This window comes from Malaclemys terrapin, chromosome 4 (assembly GCF_027887155.1).
Source record: "Malaclemys terrapin pileata isolate rMalTer1 chromosome 4, rMalTer1.hap1, whole genome shotgun sequence".
In the NCBI taxonomy this organism is placed as follows: domain Eukaryota; kingdom Metazoa; phylum Chordata; order Testudines; family Emydidae; genus Malaclemys; species Malaclemys terrapin.
This window is the reverse complement of record NC_071508.1, coordinates 140131136-140146994: the sequence shown is the minus strand read 5'-3', so window position 1 is coordinate 140146994 and position 15859 is coordinate 140131136. Positions and strand designations below refer to the sequence as shown.

Genomic DNA, 15859 nt, shown 5'->3' with positions numbered 1-15859 from the left:
CATTTAACTCATTTTTCTCTCCTTCAGATGCGAGAGTTGTGTGGAGCTGCTGTTCGTCCGGGGGGCCGGAAACTGTCAGGAGTGTAATACCCCGCTGCGGAAGAACAACTTCAGAGTGCAGCTTTTTGAAGACCCTGCCATTGACAAGGAGGTGGAAATTCGCAAGAAAGTATTGAAAGTGTGAGTATCATAGTTCAGAAAACTAAATTCAAATGGACTTACGTTATTTCCATCTTCAAAAAAGGAGTTATTTTTGCCAATGGGAGTATGTGTGGGGATCTAAAGATTCAGATGTCTTAATTTTAAGTGTCTAATTTTTATTTTAAAAAAGGAATTGATTTGCTCTGCAAGCCATGTAGCTGGTTGACCTCGTTAGGAACGGAGGCTCACATGACCTTTGAGGGGTCTTTGCTTTCCTAACTAGATCCACTGTATATAATGTGGGGGGTGTTGTGCTTGCCTCCTTGAAAAGGGTTGACCTTCCAAATTGAATTGGCTCTAGAGCACGAGGACAATAGTTGCTTTGTCCTTCTGAGGTGAATCAGTGAGTGGATCAAGGAACAAGAGCCTTGTTGTTGTTGCACCTGGACCTATCTTTTGAACCATGGAGTTTGAAGATGTGAGGGTCCCACAAATGAAGACTGGGGCCGGACCCTGTAAGGTGGGAGGGTTCCAGAGCTCCGGCTCTACTCTGAGCCCGGAAGTCTGCACAGGAATGAAACGCCCCCCTGACCCTCTCAAGCTCGAGTTGGCTAGCATTGGCCAGCCATGGGTTTTTCTTGTCTGTGTAGACATATCCTTAAAGTCTTCTGTGCTTGACATACAAGTGTTGGTAAGGAATCTGTCTGTCAAAAAACATTTCCTGAATCTTTTTTGTTGTATTATTACAGACATACTTGCTGACAGGTATTTTGAAATAAAATTACCAAAATAATTGAAAACGGCACGATTATATTGTTACTTTATTAAATCGTGCGCAGAATTTTTAGGTTTTTTGGTGCAGAATTCCCTCAGGAGTAAAATTGTTGTTCTCTCACCTGTACTGTTGAAAACTGTTTTTGTCAGAAATTAAAGGATTGTGTGAAAGGGTTATTGACGCTGAAGAGATGAATCCCACAACATTTTATGTTTGTTGCATCAGTAACTTTGGTCTGTCCCTCATTTTGAGTCATTGTTGTGTCCCACATGTGAGCTTTGAGAGGTGTGGGTGCCTGGACTCAAATACGGTGGGACTTATTGGCTGTACCAGAGATGGACGCAAAGCCAAACTGTATACTCTTCAGCCATTTCCCCAAGGAGTTGAGGTGGTTATTTTCTAACTGAGAGTACTCCTAGTAAGTCTGCCCTTTTTTTAGTAGTTTGTAGAGCTGATTCGGAATTGGTACACTCTAGCCTATGCCTCCACTCCTTTGCAGCCCCAGAAATGTGGTAAAGACTCAGGTGTAGCACTGGTTTAGACAGTGGTGGCCTCTTCACTTGGGGATGGGCAGTCCTAGTTGACTTTAAAGGAGCCATATTGTAGTCTGATAATAATAATCCTTGGCCATATATACCATGTATGAAACGAGCACAATGTTGAATTAAACTGCCATCTCGATGCATTATGCAAACACTAGTTTCTCGTCTCTCTCAGATACAATAAAAGAGAAGATGACTTTTCCAGTCTAACGGAATATAATGATTTCCTGGAAGAAGTAGAAGAAATTGGTAAGTCTTAATGCTTGCATTTTTGATGTGCTGTGCTCAGGAGACCACAGGCTTTTATCTTCTGACTGCCTAAGAGAATATCAAAGCTGCATTTCTTTAATAGGATTTATCATGGTATCTGATGTTTATCTAATTACTTTCGCTGTACATTTTTAATCATATTTGTCCAATTGGGGGACATATTTAAGTAATAAACATTTTATCTGCAAGAGAAAAACACTGATGCATAGAGGAAGTGGTGTTTTATTGCTGGAAAGGAAAGGCACACAGGGCATTGGTGGTGCTGCAATAGAAAAGATTAAACAAAGAAGAAAAATTCAAATTCTTATTATATGCCTCTGTTAGCTTTATTTACCATGACAGCAGCCATATGGTGTCTTTCATCATTTTGCTTCTGTGAGTACAGTAGTTGGAAGCTGCTTTGAAGCAGATGACCTTACATACCACAGTGGCAGCATTTTATGTTGCTACGCGGGAGAGGAAGGTTTAGGAGCAGACGCTGAACTCTTTCTCCTTGGATTTGCTGAAGCAGAGACTTGCCCTTTGAGGGAAGAATTTGTTTGTATTGGAGTTCATTTTCCGCTTTTTTAGAGTTACTCAGGATTTATGGCAGGGTGATGGAGTCTGCATAGACAAAACTAGAAGTGTTCAAAGGAGTCGCTCTTAAATTGTTTGTTTTTTGGAGGAGGACTGAAGGGGCTGGGTGCTTTCAGGGAAGGCAATGATTGAGGTTTAAAAAAAAAAACGTTGAAGGTGATCTTGCTCCCTTTTAACTCTTCAGCAAAGAAGAGTAAGCATTCCTTTGAACTTTGTTGGTGTTAGCTTCAGAGAGTTGCATTCCCCACCTTTGCAGCTATAAGTAGCATGTTGTGTTATTGTTGGCATTAGAAGGTTGAAGTTGGAGAGCTAAAGTATTTGGCTGGGAAACTTCAGATATAGCCAAGCAGGCCAAAGCTTTTGGGACAGGTAGGTGTTTGGGTGTGTGTGTGTCTGGAGGAGGTTCTAGCAACTTGGACAGATTGTTGAATGATGCTGGGAGAATCTATTTTGTGCTCGTGAAACGGAAAAGAATATTTTGTAGCATTTTCCATAGGCTTCCATCTCATTATTACTATTACCAGGGCTTGAAACATCCATTCACTTCAGGTGAATGCAAAGCTTGGCTGAGTGGGTGGGAGTATGTGCACCATCAAGTCTTCTCCAGAGTTTAAGATTGTATTTATATTTCTAGCTCTCACGGTTGATGTTAAATTGCCAAATATGAACCAAGTGCAAATCGGTACCATGCTACAGGCGCTGCATGGCGGACTGGCCCCTGTATAACACATGACCATTACTGTTGACTGCTGATACAGCGCGCAGATTAGGAAGCTGGTGTAGGTGGAAGCAGAAATTGACCTTCCGTTGAGGTTTGAATAGATTTTTATATGGTAGAGGTCAAAAGTGAGTTGAAGTTCAGTTTCACCTTACTCTGGATGCCTGATAAATTAAAAGTAAATGAATAAAAGCCATAAGCCCTAAAATAAAAATGTGGTTTATAGAACAAAATATATAAAACATGCAGCAGTGTCTATCTCTGCAGCCCCTGGGACATTTTGTTGCTGTTTCCCCAGTGATTGTTTCTTTGGAGTTCAACTTGAGCACATGTCATTTACAGTGTGTTCTCTCATTAGATGTGATCTATAACCTTATTTGAAAGATTCAGTTCCCCTTCACAAGAAGTCTATTATGCTTAGTCAATTTTCCTTTATTTTTTTTTTAAACAGAAAGAGCAGGGAGAACACCGGTGATATAGCAACAAACATAAACATTATGGTACTGACCTGCCAGTATTTACATTTTTTCTCTCACACTCTCACACACACACTCACACACACTTTTTGAAGTGGTTTAGAATTGACCATTAAAAAATGCTAATTGCCCAGAAAAATCAGTTTGACAATTTTTAGAATATTGTAAACACTTAATTGTCGTTAACACCACGAAAAAATGAATGGGATTAGTTCTCCTTTGGGTCAGCTGGGCACAACACTCATTGAAATCAATGGGACGTACATGTGCCTCACAAGAGCAGGAATAAGCCTTACAAGTACAACAACTTGAGTCAGACCCTTTTTATATGCTCCCTACTCTCTTCCCTTCCATATTGCTTCTTACACTATTTTTTTTAAACTTAGTTTTGAGCTCTTTGAGCCAGGGACTGTCTTTTTAGGATGTGCGTATACAGTACTTAACACAGTTTGGTCCTGATCCTTGAGTAGGGCCTCTAGGCATTACTGCCATACACATAGTTAATAATAATTACTGCTTTTTAAAGCATGCAGTATAGTTAAGTGGGGAAAAAGTGACTACTATTCATGTGCCCTATGGGTAAGAACTTATCTTCCTACTTTTCAAAGCCTTTTTTATTGTAACCGTTGTGTAGTAATTTTGGCATGAACACAAGTCACTATCTAGTGAATGCTTACTGGATGTAAAGAACTAATGTGTGTGAGTTTTTACCTGTTTTCCCTGTGGTTCACATCAACTTCATTAACAAAGGAAACGGCACAATGCAGAGGCATGCAGCTCTCTCAAAATGTAAAAGACGACAAAGATATGGAGAGTTTCTGCACCTGCCCAAGCTAAAATGTCCCTTATTTGACCTGATGGGGATGAGTAATTGGAAATAATTGTAACCGTGCAAGCACTTTTTTTTAAAAAAAAATTCTTTTTACAGTAAAAAGAGAACTTAGCTGGAACATCCATCATTCATAATTTCTAATTTAGGTTTTTCCAGATGGAGTATTGATTTTTCCACCCTAGCCCTGAAAGAGGGTACGGGCAGAAGAGGTTGGGACATTTTGCTATCTTCAGTTGATGCTGAAAGCAGTGTTTTTGGGGGAGGTGATGGAGCGTTGGCAATCAGCTTTGTTCTGAAGCTCTGTGCCTTCAGTATTCATCTCTCTGCCACGCCCAGTCTCTAAGTGGCAATGAGCATTATGATGACTGCTCAGAAATGATGGGGTAGGAAAAGTGGTGTTTGTGCTACACCAGTACTTACCAGTAAGTTTTTAACTTATAGATGTCTTACACCAGTAATAATGTTTTCACCCCTTGGCTCACAGAGAGTGGAGAATCTACATTAAGCACTAAGTCCATGTGTATAATATATGGCAGGATAACGATTTACAATTTTGTTTTTGAATATCTATTGGGTAATTAATGGACCTGAGAATTAGGAAAGTGCTAACCTGTAGGAGAAATATTCATTGACCTTTTTATTTTATTGGTAAGGCAGCACAATAAATCCATTTTTACCTCATTAGGAACTAGGAAAGAAAATCTTGACTACTTCCCAGCTGATAACATAAACTTCATTATAAAGTACATTGACTGCCTGTTGTCAGATTGTTTTGTGACATCCATACACTTTGGTTGCTTTGTAAAGTCATGTGATTCTAGTTCTGTAGTTGCTTATTTTAATCCATTTGGGTTAAATCTTGTTCCTGATTCTACAGTCATGGGTGGCCCCGGTGCAGGAGAATCCATGCATTTCCCTTGTGGATAAGGGCTGGGCACATGGATTGGGGCTCTTGCAGGTAGTCCATGTTCCTAGTTGGCTGTTTCGGTCTGCTTCAGCAAGAACTCCTTATGCCCCAGAATGGAAGGGGTTGGGGTTGGGCTGGTGAATCATGGCTGCAACATATGTCCTCCAGCCATTCTCCCTCACAGGAGAATCTTGCTTGAATATTTCTCAATGGCAAGAACTCTTTCTAGCAATCATAGCTATCTGCGTTAAAAGAAACACTAATTAGCAAGAGAAGGCTCAAAGTTGGTAATGTCTTCAATAGACCATGTGAGAGATTTTGATGATGCTGATTTAAACACCAGTGATGGATTTATTTACCATAAACAATGCTGCTTTCCCAGACCAGTGATTGTTCCACATGGCTTTAAGGTTGGTCTCAAAGGTTAATTTTAAATTCCATAATAAACTAGCAGATTGTTTTTCCTTTTGTTATGAGATTAATTAGTAGCATTTTTAAAAAAAGAGATTATCTCACTCTGTCAAGGCTGGATTTCAGGAAATCTGTGGAGTTTTGCCTAAATAGAATTAAACGTTTCAGAAAATACAATAGGCTTCTTGTTGTATTTCAACCAGCTGTCTAAAGGCAGGTCAACTTCTAAACCAACCAATGTGAGATGAATGAGGAAGTAAATAATTCTCATATACAAATCGGCTTCTGTGTCTTTAGTTTTAAGATTGTCAGGTCCATTATATGAGCTTATATTATGCTTCAGGAATAGAAAGTAATAAGACTGGCTTCCCTTTGAAATCTTTGCAGAATAGCCATCTGCTTTGCTAGTCATGTTCATATATATAATATATATATATATATATATATATATATTTTTTTTTACCGATTTTTTTTTTTTTTTTTTTTTTTTTAAAGCTAGGAGTAATGTAGGATTCCTGGTTTTAACTCTTTGCTTGTTGGTTTGAAACTTATTATTTGTTTTTTTAAATGTTGCTATTAAAATTTAAAAAATTGCCCCCGCCTCTCGAAACCCATAACAGGCCAAATTCTACAGACCATATCTGAGTAACACTCCTTACTGAGGTCAGTTTAAATTCTATGGAATTTGGCTCAACCATCAATATGGTGACACCATATTTTTAAATGCTCGTGGTTGAAGTATTGTTTATTCTATGGCTTATGTTCACCAATCCTCAAATATCCGCTGTTATTCATAGACCAAGAATAATTCTATTAAACGCCCTTAACAAAAAGGAGCATGCCAGCCTGCTAAGCTAAGTTGTAATTGAATAGCGATTTTTTTTTTTTTTTTTTTTTTTAACTTTTTGGTTAGGAAGTAGTGCTTTTAGAAGATTTAGCCATTAGATTGTGTATGCTATTAAGTCTAGTTTTGGCTAGATAATGACCAGCAAAGAAGGCTCTACATCCAAGAGTTTAGCTTGCATACTTGCCAATGTAGGTTTTTATAATCTAGGTTAGACCAAATCTAACTCTTTTTAATGTTTTAAACCTTGATGTTTTAGACATTTTGGGGGAGTTAAGGGAAGGTGCTGGGAGGTGCACTGATGAAGCAAGGAAGTGAATCTGTTTGCTGCCTGTGGCCTGCTTACATCCCTACTGAGAATTGTGATTTGGCCCTTAGTTGAAACCTGCTTCCCCCCTGCAACCTGCCTTCCCCATTGCCAGTTCCTGACTGCTTCCTCAGGCTAGGCACTGGAAAAAGGGTAGTGATTCAACAGTGAGGTAGCAAAATTACTCAAGGTAGTGAAGTCCAAAGCAGACTTCAGAGAGTTACAAAGGGATCTCACAAAACTGGGTGACTGGCATGGGTGGTGGGTATCATAGGCTGGGGGAGGCTGTGTCTCCCCAAACAGCCAGGAGTGGCCCTGCCCATGCTCTGCCTCCAGTTCCCTTCCTGCTTCTTGCTCTGCGAATTGGCTCTTCCCATGTGCTGTGGCCCCAGCTTGGGCTGACATTGGGGTCACGCCTCCCTCCCTCCCGGCACTAGCCTGGGGCAGGGGCCGGCAGCTGCAGTGGGGGGTGGATGTGCTGAAGGGGCCGGGCCTTAAGCAGAAAGTCAGGGCTGGGGGCTAACCTTCCCAAGCCAGTGATTCATACACTCCTGATGGTGACTCGGCAACAAAATGGCTGCTGAAATTCAGTGTTGATAAATGCAAAGTAAGGCACATTGGAAAACATAACCCCAACTGTACATACAAAATGATGGGGTCTAAATTAGCTGTTACCACTCAAGAAAAAGATCTTGGAGTCATTGTGGATAGTTCTCTGAAAACATCAGCTTAATATGCAGCAGCAGTGAAAAAAGCTAACAGAAGGTTAGGAACCATTAGGAAAGGGATAGATAATCAGACAGAAAATATCATCATAATGCCACTATATAAATCCATGGTACTCCCACATCTTGAATACTGCTTGCAGATCTGGTTGCCCCATCTCAAAACAATCTATTAGAATTGGAAAACGTACAGAGAGGGCAACAAAAATTATTAGGAATATGGAACACCTTCCATATGAGGAGAGATTAAAAAGACTGGGACTTTTCAGCTTGGAGAAGAGACGACTAAGTGGGGATATGATAGAGGTCTATAAAATCTTGACTGGTGTGGAGAAAGTAAATAAGGAAGTGTTATTTACTCTTTCTCATAACACAAGACCGAGGGGTCATCCAATGAAATTGAATAGGTAGCAGGTTTAAAAGAAACAAAAGAGGAAGTATTTCTTCACACAACGCACAGTCTAGAAGAGTATTCAAAAAAAGATAAGTTCATGGAGGATAGGTCCATCAATGGCTATTAGCCAGGATGGTCAGGGATGCAACCTCATGCTCTGAGTGTTCTAGTATCTGTTTTCCAGAAGCTGGGAGTGGACGACAGGATGGATCATTCAATTGCCTGTTCTGTTAATTCCCTCTGAAGCACCTGGCATTGGCCACTGTTGGAAGACAGGATACTGGGCTAAATGGATTATTGGTCTGACCCAGTATGGTTGTTTTTATGCTCCTATGGTATGAGGAGGGTGCAGAGGAACTTGCATAGAGCCGAGAGAGGTCCTATGCAGGGAGCTGCTGCTTACAACTGGGGGGGGGAGATAGCTTGTGAGGTACCGGTAGCTATTCTGACACCTTGGTTTGGGTCTGGGTGAGGAAGCAGAAGAAAGAAGCTGATGTTCTGTTCAGTGGGGGCAGAAGGCGAGAGGAGTGATTGGTGTCTAGCCTACTTAGTTATAGGGGTTCTAAGGGCCGATTGTGGATTTGGAATGGCTTCAGAAGATAAAGTGTGTGTGTGTGTGTGTGTGTGTGTGTGTGTGTGTGAGAGAGAGAGATTTATTCTGCCTTCCCCACCCTCGTGGTCCCACTGTGAATGTTTTTGAACCATGCAGATATGAAGTTTGTCAGCATGCATCAGGACCCGTTCAGCCTATTATGGTTCAGTTTGAAAAAAAACTCTCCAAACAACCACGTTAGTAAAACAGAGTTTAGAAAATCATCCAGCAGTGAGGTTATAGAGGAATACCCCTGCTGCTCAGGTAACCAAAGGCATTTGGCTTCTCATCTTCTACCTCCACATGCACCTGAAGTGTACCTGGGTATCCTGCTAGGGCAGTGTACCTCTGTCATGTGCTTTTTCTTTCTTGTGTAATCATAGGTTTAGAGAGCTGTTGTGTTGGATTTAAATTGTAGGAAGTGCCGGCGCTCACATGCAGCTACTTTCATTGCAGGGCTCTGATCAGAAATGTGGTTGTACGCCAGCATTTTCACATGACAATTCTTTTCAGCCTCTGTACCCAAATGTCTAACAGCTTGTCAGTTGGGAGCTACAGGTTGGAAAGCTGGAGGTCAAAACAAGATTAAAATAACCAGTTTTCTTGAGGAAACATTGCTACAATAAATGTTGCGTTGCTAAAATAGTACAGTTATTCCCTGTGCTTTTTTTTTTTTTCCAAGTCTAAGATTTCAGAGCAATATAATGTTGAAAAATGCTCTCTCTCTTGGGAGAGAACAGCGTAAAAAATGAAAATCCATGTTGAGCAACCTCCCTCAAAACACAAGGGTCCAGCTTTCAAAGGTAGAGAGCATTCACTATTATTTACTTGTATTACAACAACATCTAGTGGCCCCAGCTGAGGTCAAGGGTCCATTGTGCTAGGTGCTATAGGTCCTCATAATAAGGGATAGTCTCTGCCCTAAAAACTTAAAATCTAAATAGAGCAAGGAGATGAAGTGTGGGAGAAAAGTAGTATTATTTTTCCCATTTTTATAGCTGAGGAAAGAGACACATAGGCCTGGTCCACACTAACCCCCCACTTCGAACTAAGGTACGCAAATTCAGCTACGTTAATAACGTAGCTGAATTCGAAGTACCTTAGTTCGAACTTACCGCGGGTCCAGACGCGGCAGGCAGGCTTCCCCGTCGATGCCGCGTACTCCTCTCGCCAAGCTGGAGTACCGGCGTCGACGGCGAGCACTTCCGGGATCGATTTATCGCTTCTAGACAAGACGCGATAAATCAATCCCAGAAGATCGATTGCTTACCGCCGGACTCGGAGGTAAGTGTAGACCTACCCAAAGAGGCGTTAAATGATTTACCCAATGTCACATAGGGAGTGTGTGGCAGAGCTGGGAATTAAACTCAGATTTCTGAGTACCAATTAAGGGCCTAAGCCACAAGACCATCCTGCCTCCGAAATAACTCTGAAGTCAGTCTGGGGTTGTGGGATTCATCAATTCTGAAAGTCAGTTTAAAATAAATTGAAAATCTTTTCGATCATTATTTCCTTGTAAGAAAGGGATACAAAGCATTTGTTCATTTGTTTTTTGGTTATAATCTACCACACCACCTTATATTCATCACATTCAGCCCAATTGCTCCAGTTGAAGGGATTACAAATTTCCGTCACCCAGGGATAAATATTGAGCTCTCTGGGTGGGAACCTAGGCCCGTGATTCCCGTTGCTGTGTCAGGGTGAAAACTAGATATATTACGTTAGCTATCCCTAAATGTTTTAGGCAGCTACAAAAGTTTGTCAAGCTTTAATGATGCTATACTAATGGTTTTTTTTTTTTTTTTTTTTTTAACCCAGACCAATGGAATTAGCCATGCTTCCTGAAAATGAATGCTAACTCACTGGTTACAAGAGTGTGCTGTATTTTTCCAAAGTTACTTTTGTTTGAAATATGAGTGGCGTCATGCCCCCACCACCATTCTTGTGCCACTATCATTGGTTCCAGCTCCTTGTCACTTCATTCCAGACTAAAAGCTACTCAGCAGCAACCTATATCTCTGTCATTGTGTGTCTCCCTTTTTGTTCTGCCAATGATACCTGCTTTGTCCTTTTGTTCCCTTCTGCCACTCCCACCACTTCTTTGCTGCCCTTTTCTGCATGGAATGCCCTCGCCTGATCTGTGGGCTGAGACCGCTCCCTTGCCTACTTCAGAACTCTCCCAGAGGCTCACTTCTGCCATTGTACCTATGCAAAGTGTGAGTGAAGAAAGGATGTAAATTAAATGGACAAACATAAGCTAATGGAACCAGCGAGATGTGTTTCCTGCCTATTAGATTAGACTATTTCTAATTTTTTATCAGCTACACTTGTGTCCTGTTGAATTACTGAGCACTTCCATGCGTAGAGGGCAGCAGTGACCATGAGATGGTCGAGCTCAGGATCCTGACAGAAGGAAAAAAGGAGAGCAGCAGAATACGGACCCTGAACTTCAGAAAAGCAGACTTTGACTCCTTCAGGGAACTAATGGGCAAGATCTCCTGGGAGGCTAATATGAGGGGGAAAGGAGTCCAGGAGAGCTGGCTGTATTTTAAAAAAGCCGAATTGAGGGCACAGGAACAAACCATCCCGATGTGCAGAAAGAACAGCAAATATGGCAGGCGACCAGCTTGGCTTAACAGAGACAACTTTGGTGAGCTTAAACACAAAAAGGAAGCTTACAAGAAGTGGAAACTTGGATAGATGACTAGGGAGGAGTATAAAAATATTGCTTGAGCAGGCAGGGGTGTAATCAGGAAGGCCAAAGCACAATTGGAGTTGCAGCTAGCAAAGGATGTGAAGGGTAATAAGGTGGTCAGGGAAAGTGTGGGACCCTTACTGAATGGGGAAGGCAACCTAGTGACAGATGATGTGAAAAAAGCTGAAGTACTCAATGCTTTTTTTGCCTTGTCTTCACAGACAAGGTCAGCTCCCAGACTGCTGCACTGGACAGCACAGTATGGGGAGGAAGTGAGCAGCGCTCAGTAGTGAAAGAACAGGTTAAAGACTATTTAGAAAAGCTGGACATACACAAGTCCATGGGGCTGGATGCAGTGCATCCGAGGGTGCTGAGGGAGTTGGCTGATGTGATTGCAGAGCCATTGTTTTTTATCTTTGAAAACTTGTGGCGATCAGGGGAGGTCCCGGACGATTGGAAAAAGGCTAATATAGTGCCCATCTTTAAGAAAGGGAAGAAGGCGAATCTGGGGAGCTACAGACGGATCAGCCTCACCTTAGTCCCTGGAAAAATCATGGAGCAGGTCCTCAAGGAATTCATTTTGAAGCACTTGGAGAGGAAGGTGATCAGGAATAGTCAACATGGCTTCACCAAGGGCAAGTCACAAAGCCCTGGCTGGGATGACTTAGTTGGGGATTGGTCCTGCTTTGAGCAGGGCATTGGACTAGATGACCTCCTGAGGTCCCTTCCAACCTCGATATTCTGTGGTTCTATGAAGTCATGCCTGACCAACCTGATTGCCTTCTATGATGAGATAACTGGCTCTGTGGATATGGGGAAAGCAGTGGACGTGATTATACCTTAACTTTAGCAAAGCTTTTGATGCTGTCTCCCACAGTATTCTTGCCAGCAAGGTAAAGTAGTATGGATGGGATGAATGGACCATAAGGTGAACAGAAAGCTGGTTGGATCGTCGGGCTCAATGGGAAGTGATCAATGGCTCAATGTCTAGTTGGCAGCCGGTATCAAGCAAAGTGCCCCAGGGGTCGGTCCTGGGGCCAGTTTTGTTCAACATCTTCATTAATGATCTGGATCAGGAATAGGCAACCTATGGCACGCGTGCCGAAGGTGGCACGCGAGCTGATTTTCAGTGGCACTCACACTGTCTGGGTCCTGGCCACTGGTCTGGGGGCTCTGCATTTTAATTTAATTTTAAATGAAGCCTCTTAAACATTTTAAAAATCTTATTTACTTTACATACAACAATAGTTTAGTTATATATTAGACTTATAGAAAGAGACCTTCTAAAAACATTAAAATGTATTACTGGCACACGAAATCTTAAATTAGAGTGAATAAATGAAGACTCGGCACACCACTTATATAATATAAGGCACCATTACTGGGGTATCTGAGCATCTCACCATCTTGAATACATTATTTCCTCCCAACAGCACCACAAGGTAGAACAGTGCTATTATCCCCATTTTACAGATGGGGGAAAAACTGAGGCACAAAGATGAAGTGACTTGTCCAAGGTCACACAAGAAGTCTGTGGCAGAGCAGGTATTGAACCCATAACTCCTGACTCCCAGGCTAGCACTTTAGCCACTGGAACATCCTTCTTCTCCTCACGATTCAGATTGTGTGTGCTCTTTGTGGCCGGGACTGTGTCCTTTCTAGTTTGCGAGGGGTTTATCAGTGACAGTGCGAGCTTCCCTGCTCTGTCATGTCAATGTACCTGATCCGTGTTCTGGAGGGGCCACATAAAGAGTGTGACTGGACTGTACAGTATCCAGGTTGATTCACGCTGAGTGGGTTGCCATCTATGCTAGTTTTAGGGGTATGGTGATCTCTCTGGTGTCCACTCTGAACTGGACTGAGGCCACCAAATGATCTTCATGTGATAATGACTTTGAGTCAGAATTGACTTGACCCCAATTTGAACCAGTGACTTAGTGGTGAAGGCTCTGTATCTAATTACTAATCCCCTGCACACCTAGTTCTTTCAATCTGCCTGCTACAGAAGCTGCTCTATTCCTGGAGGCATCTTTAGTTCAGATATACATGATTGGGAATGTTCAGCGAAACAAAGGGGCTGGCCGCATAGCCTTCATCTTGTTGCATAATTTAAATGAGGAAAATCCTCCTAATATTTGTTGTGTACAAAGAAGGTTTAACACAACACATAGCATTGAGTAATAAGTTAACTTGTTTTCTTTTTATGGATCTCTGCATAAATGTGGAGATTTTCAGCAAGGGCAAATGTAACTGTGCGTCCTTGCGCTTCGGAACTCTTAAAGAATATAGAAATCTAGATTTCCACCGTATAGTAAAGCAATAAAGTCCTATCAAAGTCCTTGTGCCAAGATGACCCATAGGAAATGGAAGGGCCTCATTTGTAATGAGGGGTGTGTGTGTGTGTGTGTGTGTGTGTGTATTCTACTTAGTCTAGTTCAGTGGCCCCCAAACTTGCTCCCCATTCCTCCTGTCTGCAATCCCCTGGCCCCCCTGGAGCCAGGGCCAGGAACGGGGCTGCAGCTGGGGAGTGGGGGGGGGGGGGGGGGCGGGATGTGGACAAGGGTAAGGGGGCTGGGTTGGGGGGCAGGGATGGAGCCATGGCCAGGGGCCAAGGTGGAGAGCAGGAGCAGAGCCACAGTCCGTCTCGGTGGGGGCTGGCAGCCCGGGCCCCGGCCAGGTCCAGAGCCGCGCCAAGGCTGGGGATGGAGTTATGCACAGGTCTGGGAGCCAGGGCTGTGGCTGGGGGTGGGGAGGGGCTGGGTGGCACTCCCTCCCAGCCCCCAGTTGGGGCTGGCCCAGCCTGCCATCACACCTTGAATGCTCCTCAGTGTTCCTGGGGTGGTGGTTGCCCCACAATTTGGGGACCTCTGGTTTAGGTTCTTCTTAGCCATAAACTACTTGTTATAAAGGCCAGTTTTTGTGTATCTTGGCTATTGATGCTGTTCAAGGAATTAAGCTACCAGTATCCCATGAAGGAAGCAAAAAATCAGGTTCTAATTTCAATTATGTAGGTATAAATTTGCAAGAACTCCAAGTAAATTTAAGTTGCTATGGAGTTGACAGTGATGTAACAAAGATCAGGATCTGGCCTTCGTGTGTCCAAGTGACTTTATGACATTCAGTTAGGTATATGCTGCTAATGTGGTAGGGACAAGGAGCATTAAATAAAGGTAATACTTATTTTGTGTGTGTGTGTGTGTGTACACCAGGTTAATACTATGATTTCATGCATTTTTTTTTAAATATCAATACAGTGTTTAACTTGACGAACAATGTGGATTTGGAGAACACCAAAAAGAAAATGGATATGTACCAGAAGGATAACAAAGAAGTCATTCAGAAAAACAAGATAAAACTGGTTAGTTTGCTGTTTTTAAAAAAAATTTCTTATTCAGTAGTTGAGGAATTAAGTATTTTAAAGAGGAATAGTTGTAAAATGCTGTCTTAAAGGAGAAAAGAAAAAAGAAGAAACTCCGACACGCATACTGACACACTCCATAGTAAGAAAAATGTGATATGCAAGTATTCTCTATCAAAGATTTGCTTGCTTCAGGAGATCATGTTGACAGCTGAATTTTGTGTGCTTGTTGTTTTGACGAGGGTTTAGAGAGAGGGACTGACATAGCTAGGTAGTAAATGCAGGCTCTTCTAAACATATGTATGCTGGCAGTGTATTTGGACAATATCCAGAAGAGACTGGATTCATTCCTACTCCAGAACAATAATTTCTTTCTCATCCAAAGGAAGAAAAAAAAAAAAATCCAGACACAGACATTATGAAGCTCCCAAGAGAGAGTTGGAGAATGGGAAAACAAAGGCCTGGCTTATGCAAAATTTAAAACGAGTGATAGTGAAACAAACTTTTATACTTTAACAAGACAAAAGCCTTTTTAAGTGCTAATGATGATACAGCTTCTTAGAGGGTTATAAAATACGTGTTCTGTATGCAGGCTATGCATACTTTCCTGTAGGTTTTTTATTGAAATATGATTCAGACAAAGTTCTGCTCTCCTTTAAAAGTAGCCTGGCAAGGATTTTTTTTATTTATTTAAAAAAAAAAAAAAAAGTTTGTCTATAATGTTTTAAGTATTAGAGGGGTAGCTGTGTTAGTCTGGATCTATAAAAAGCGACCGAGTCCTGTGGCACCTTATAGACTAACAGAAGTATTGGGGCATAAGCTTTCGTGGGTGAATACCCACTTCGTCAGACGCATGTGGGTATTCACCCATGAAAGTTTATGCTCCAATACTTCTGTTAGTCTATAAGGTGCCACAGGACTCTTTGTCAATGTTTTAAGTGTTTCTTCCAGCATTAAAAATATACATCATTTTGAGAAGAAAATGTTTCAATTCAGGCAACTATAGTAACAGAAATGACACAATAAGGCCTGATCCTGCATTCCTTTTGCACTCAACGCTCATGTTAGGAGTTTGGAGTCTGAAAATAATAAATTTGAACCATTCCTTCTGAGAACCAGAGTTTCCCTTGTTTGTGAAGGAAGGTGTTGGACTGGAGTAGTACCAACAAATAGAGAGTTGAAATGTGTTTTAGTCCACAAAAACTTATGCCCAAATAAATTTGTTAGTCTCTAAAGTGCCACAAGGACTCCTCGTTGTTTTAACAAATAGAGAGCTCCTCCATATATCCATGTATG

At 41.8% G+C, this 15859-nt stretch overlaps 1 protein-coding gene across 3 annotated transcripts in view; it reads left to right on the top strand.

The window, feature by feature from the left end:
• Positions 1–15859, top strand: part of MNAT1 (MNAT1 component of CDK activating kinase) — a 193839-nt gene that overhangs the window by 54997 nt on the left and 122983 nt on the right. For 2 of the 3 annotated variants that reach the window (XM_054026944.1, XM_054026946.1), the window contains exons 2-4: positions 28–180; positions 1634–1707; positions 14460–14563. In XM_054026944.1, the coding sequence (XP_053882919.1) occupies positions 28–180; positions 1634–1707; positions 14460–14563 (331 nt within the window). Of the gene's footprint in view, positions 1–27; positions 181–1633; positions 1708–10880; positions 11161–14459; positions 14564–15859 lie in introns of those variants that run through there. The other variant, XM_054026945.1, reaches the window with a different exon arrangement.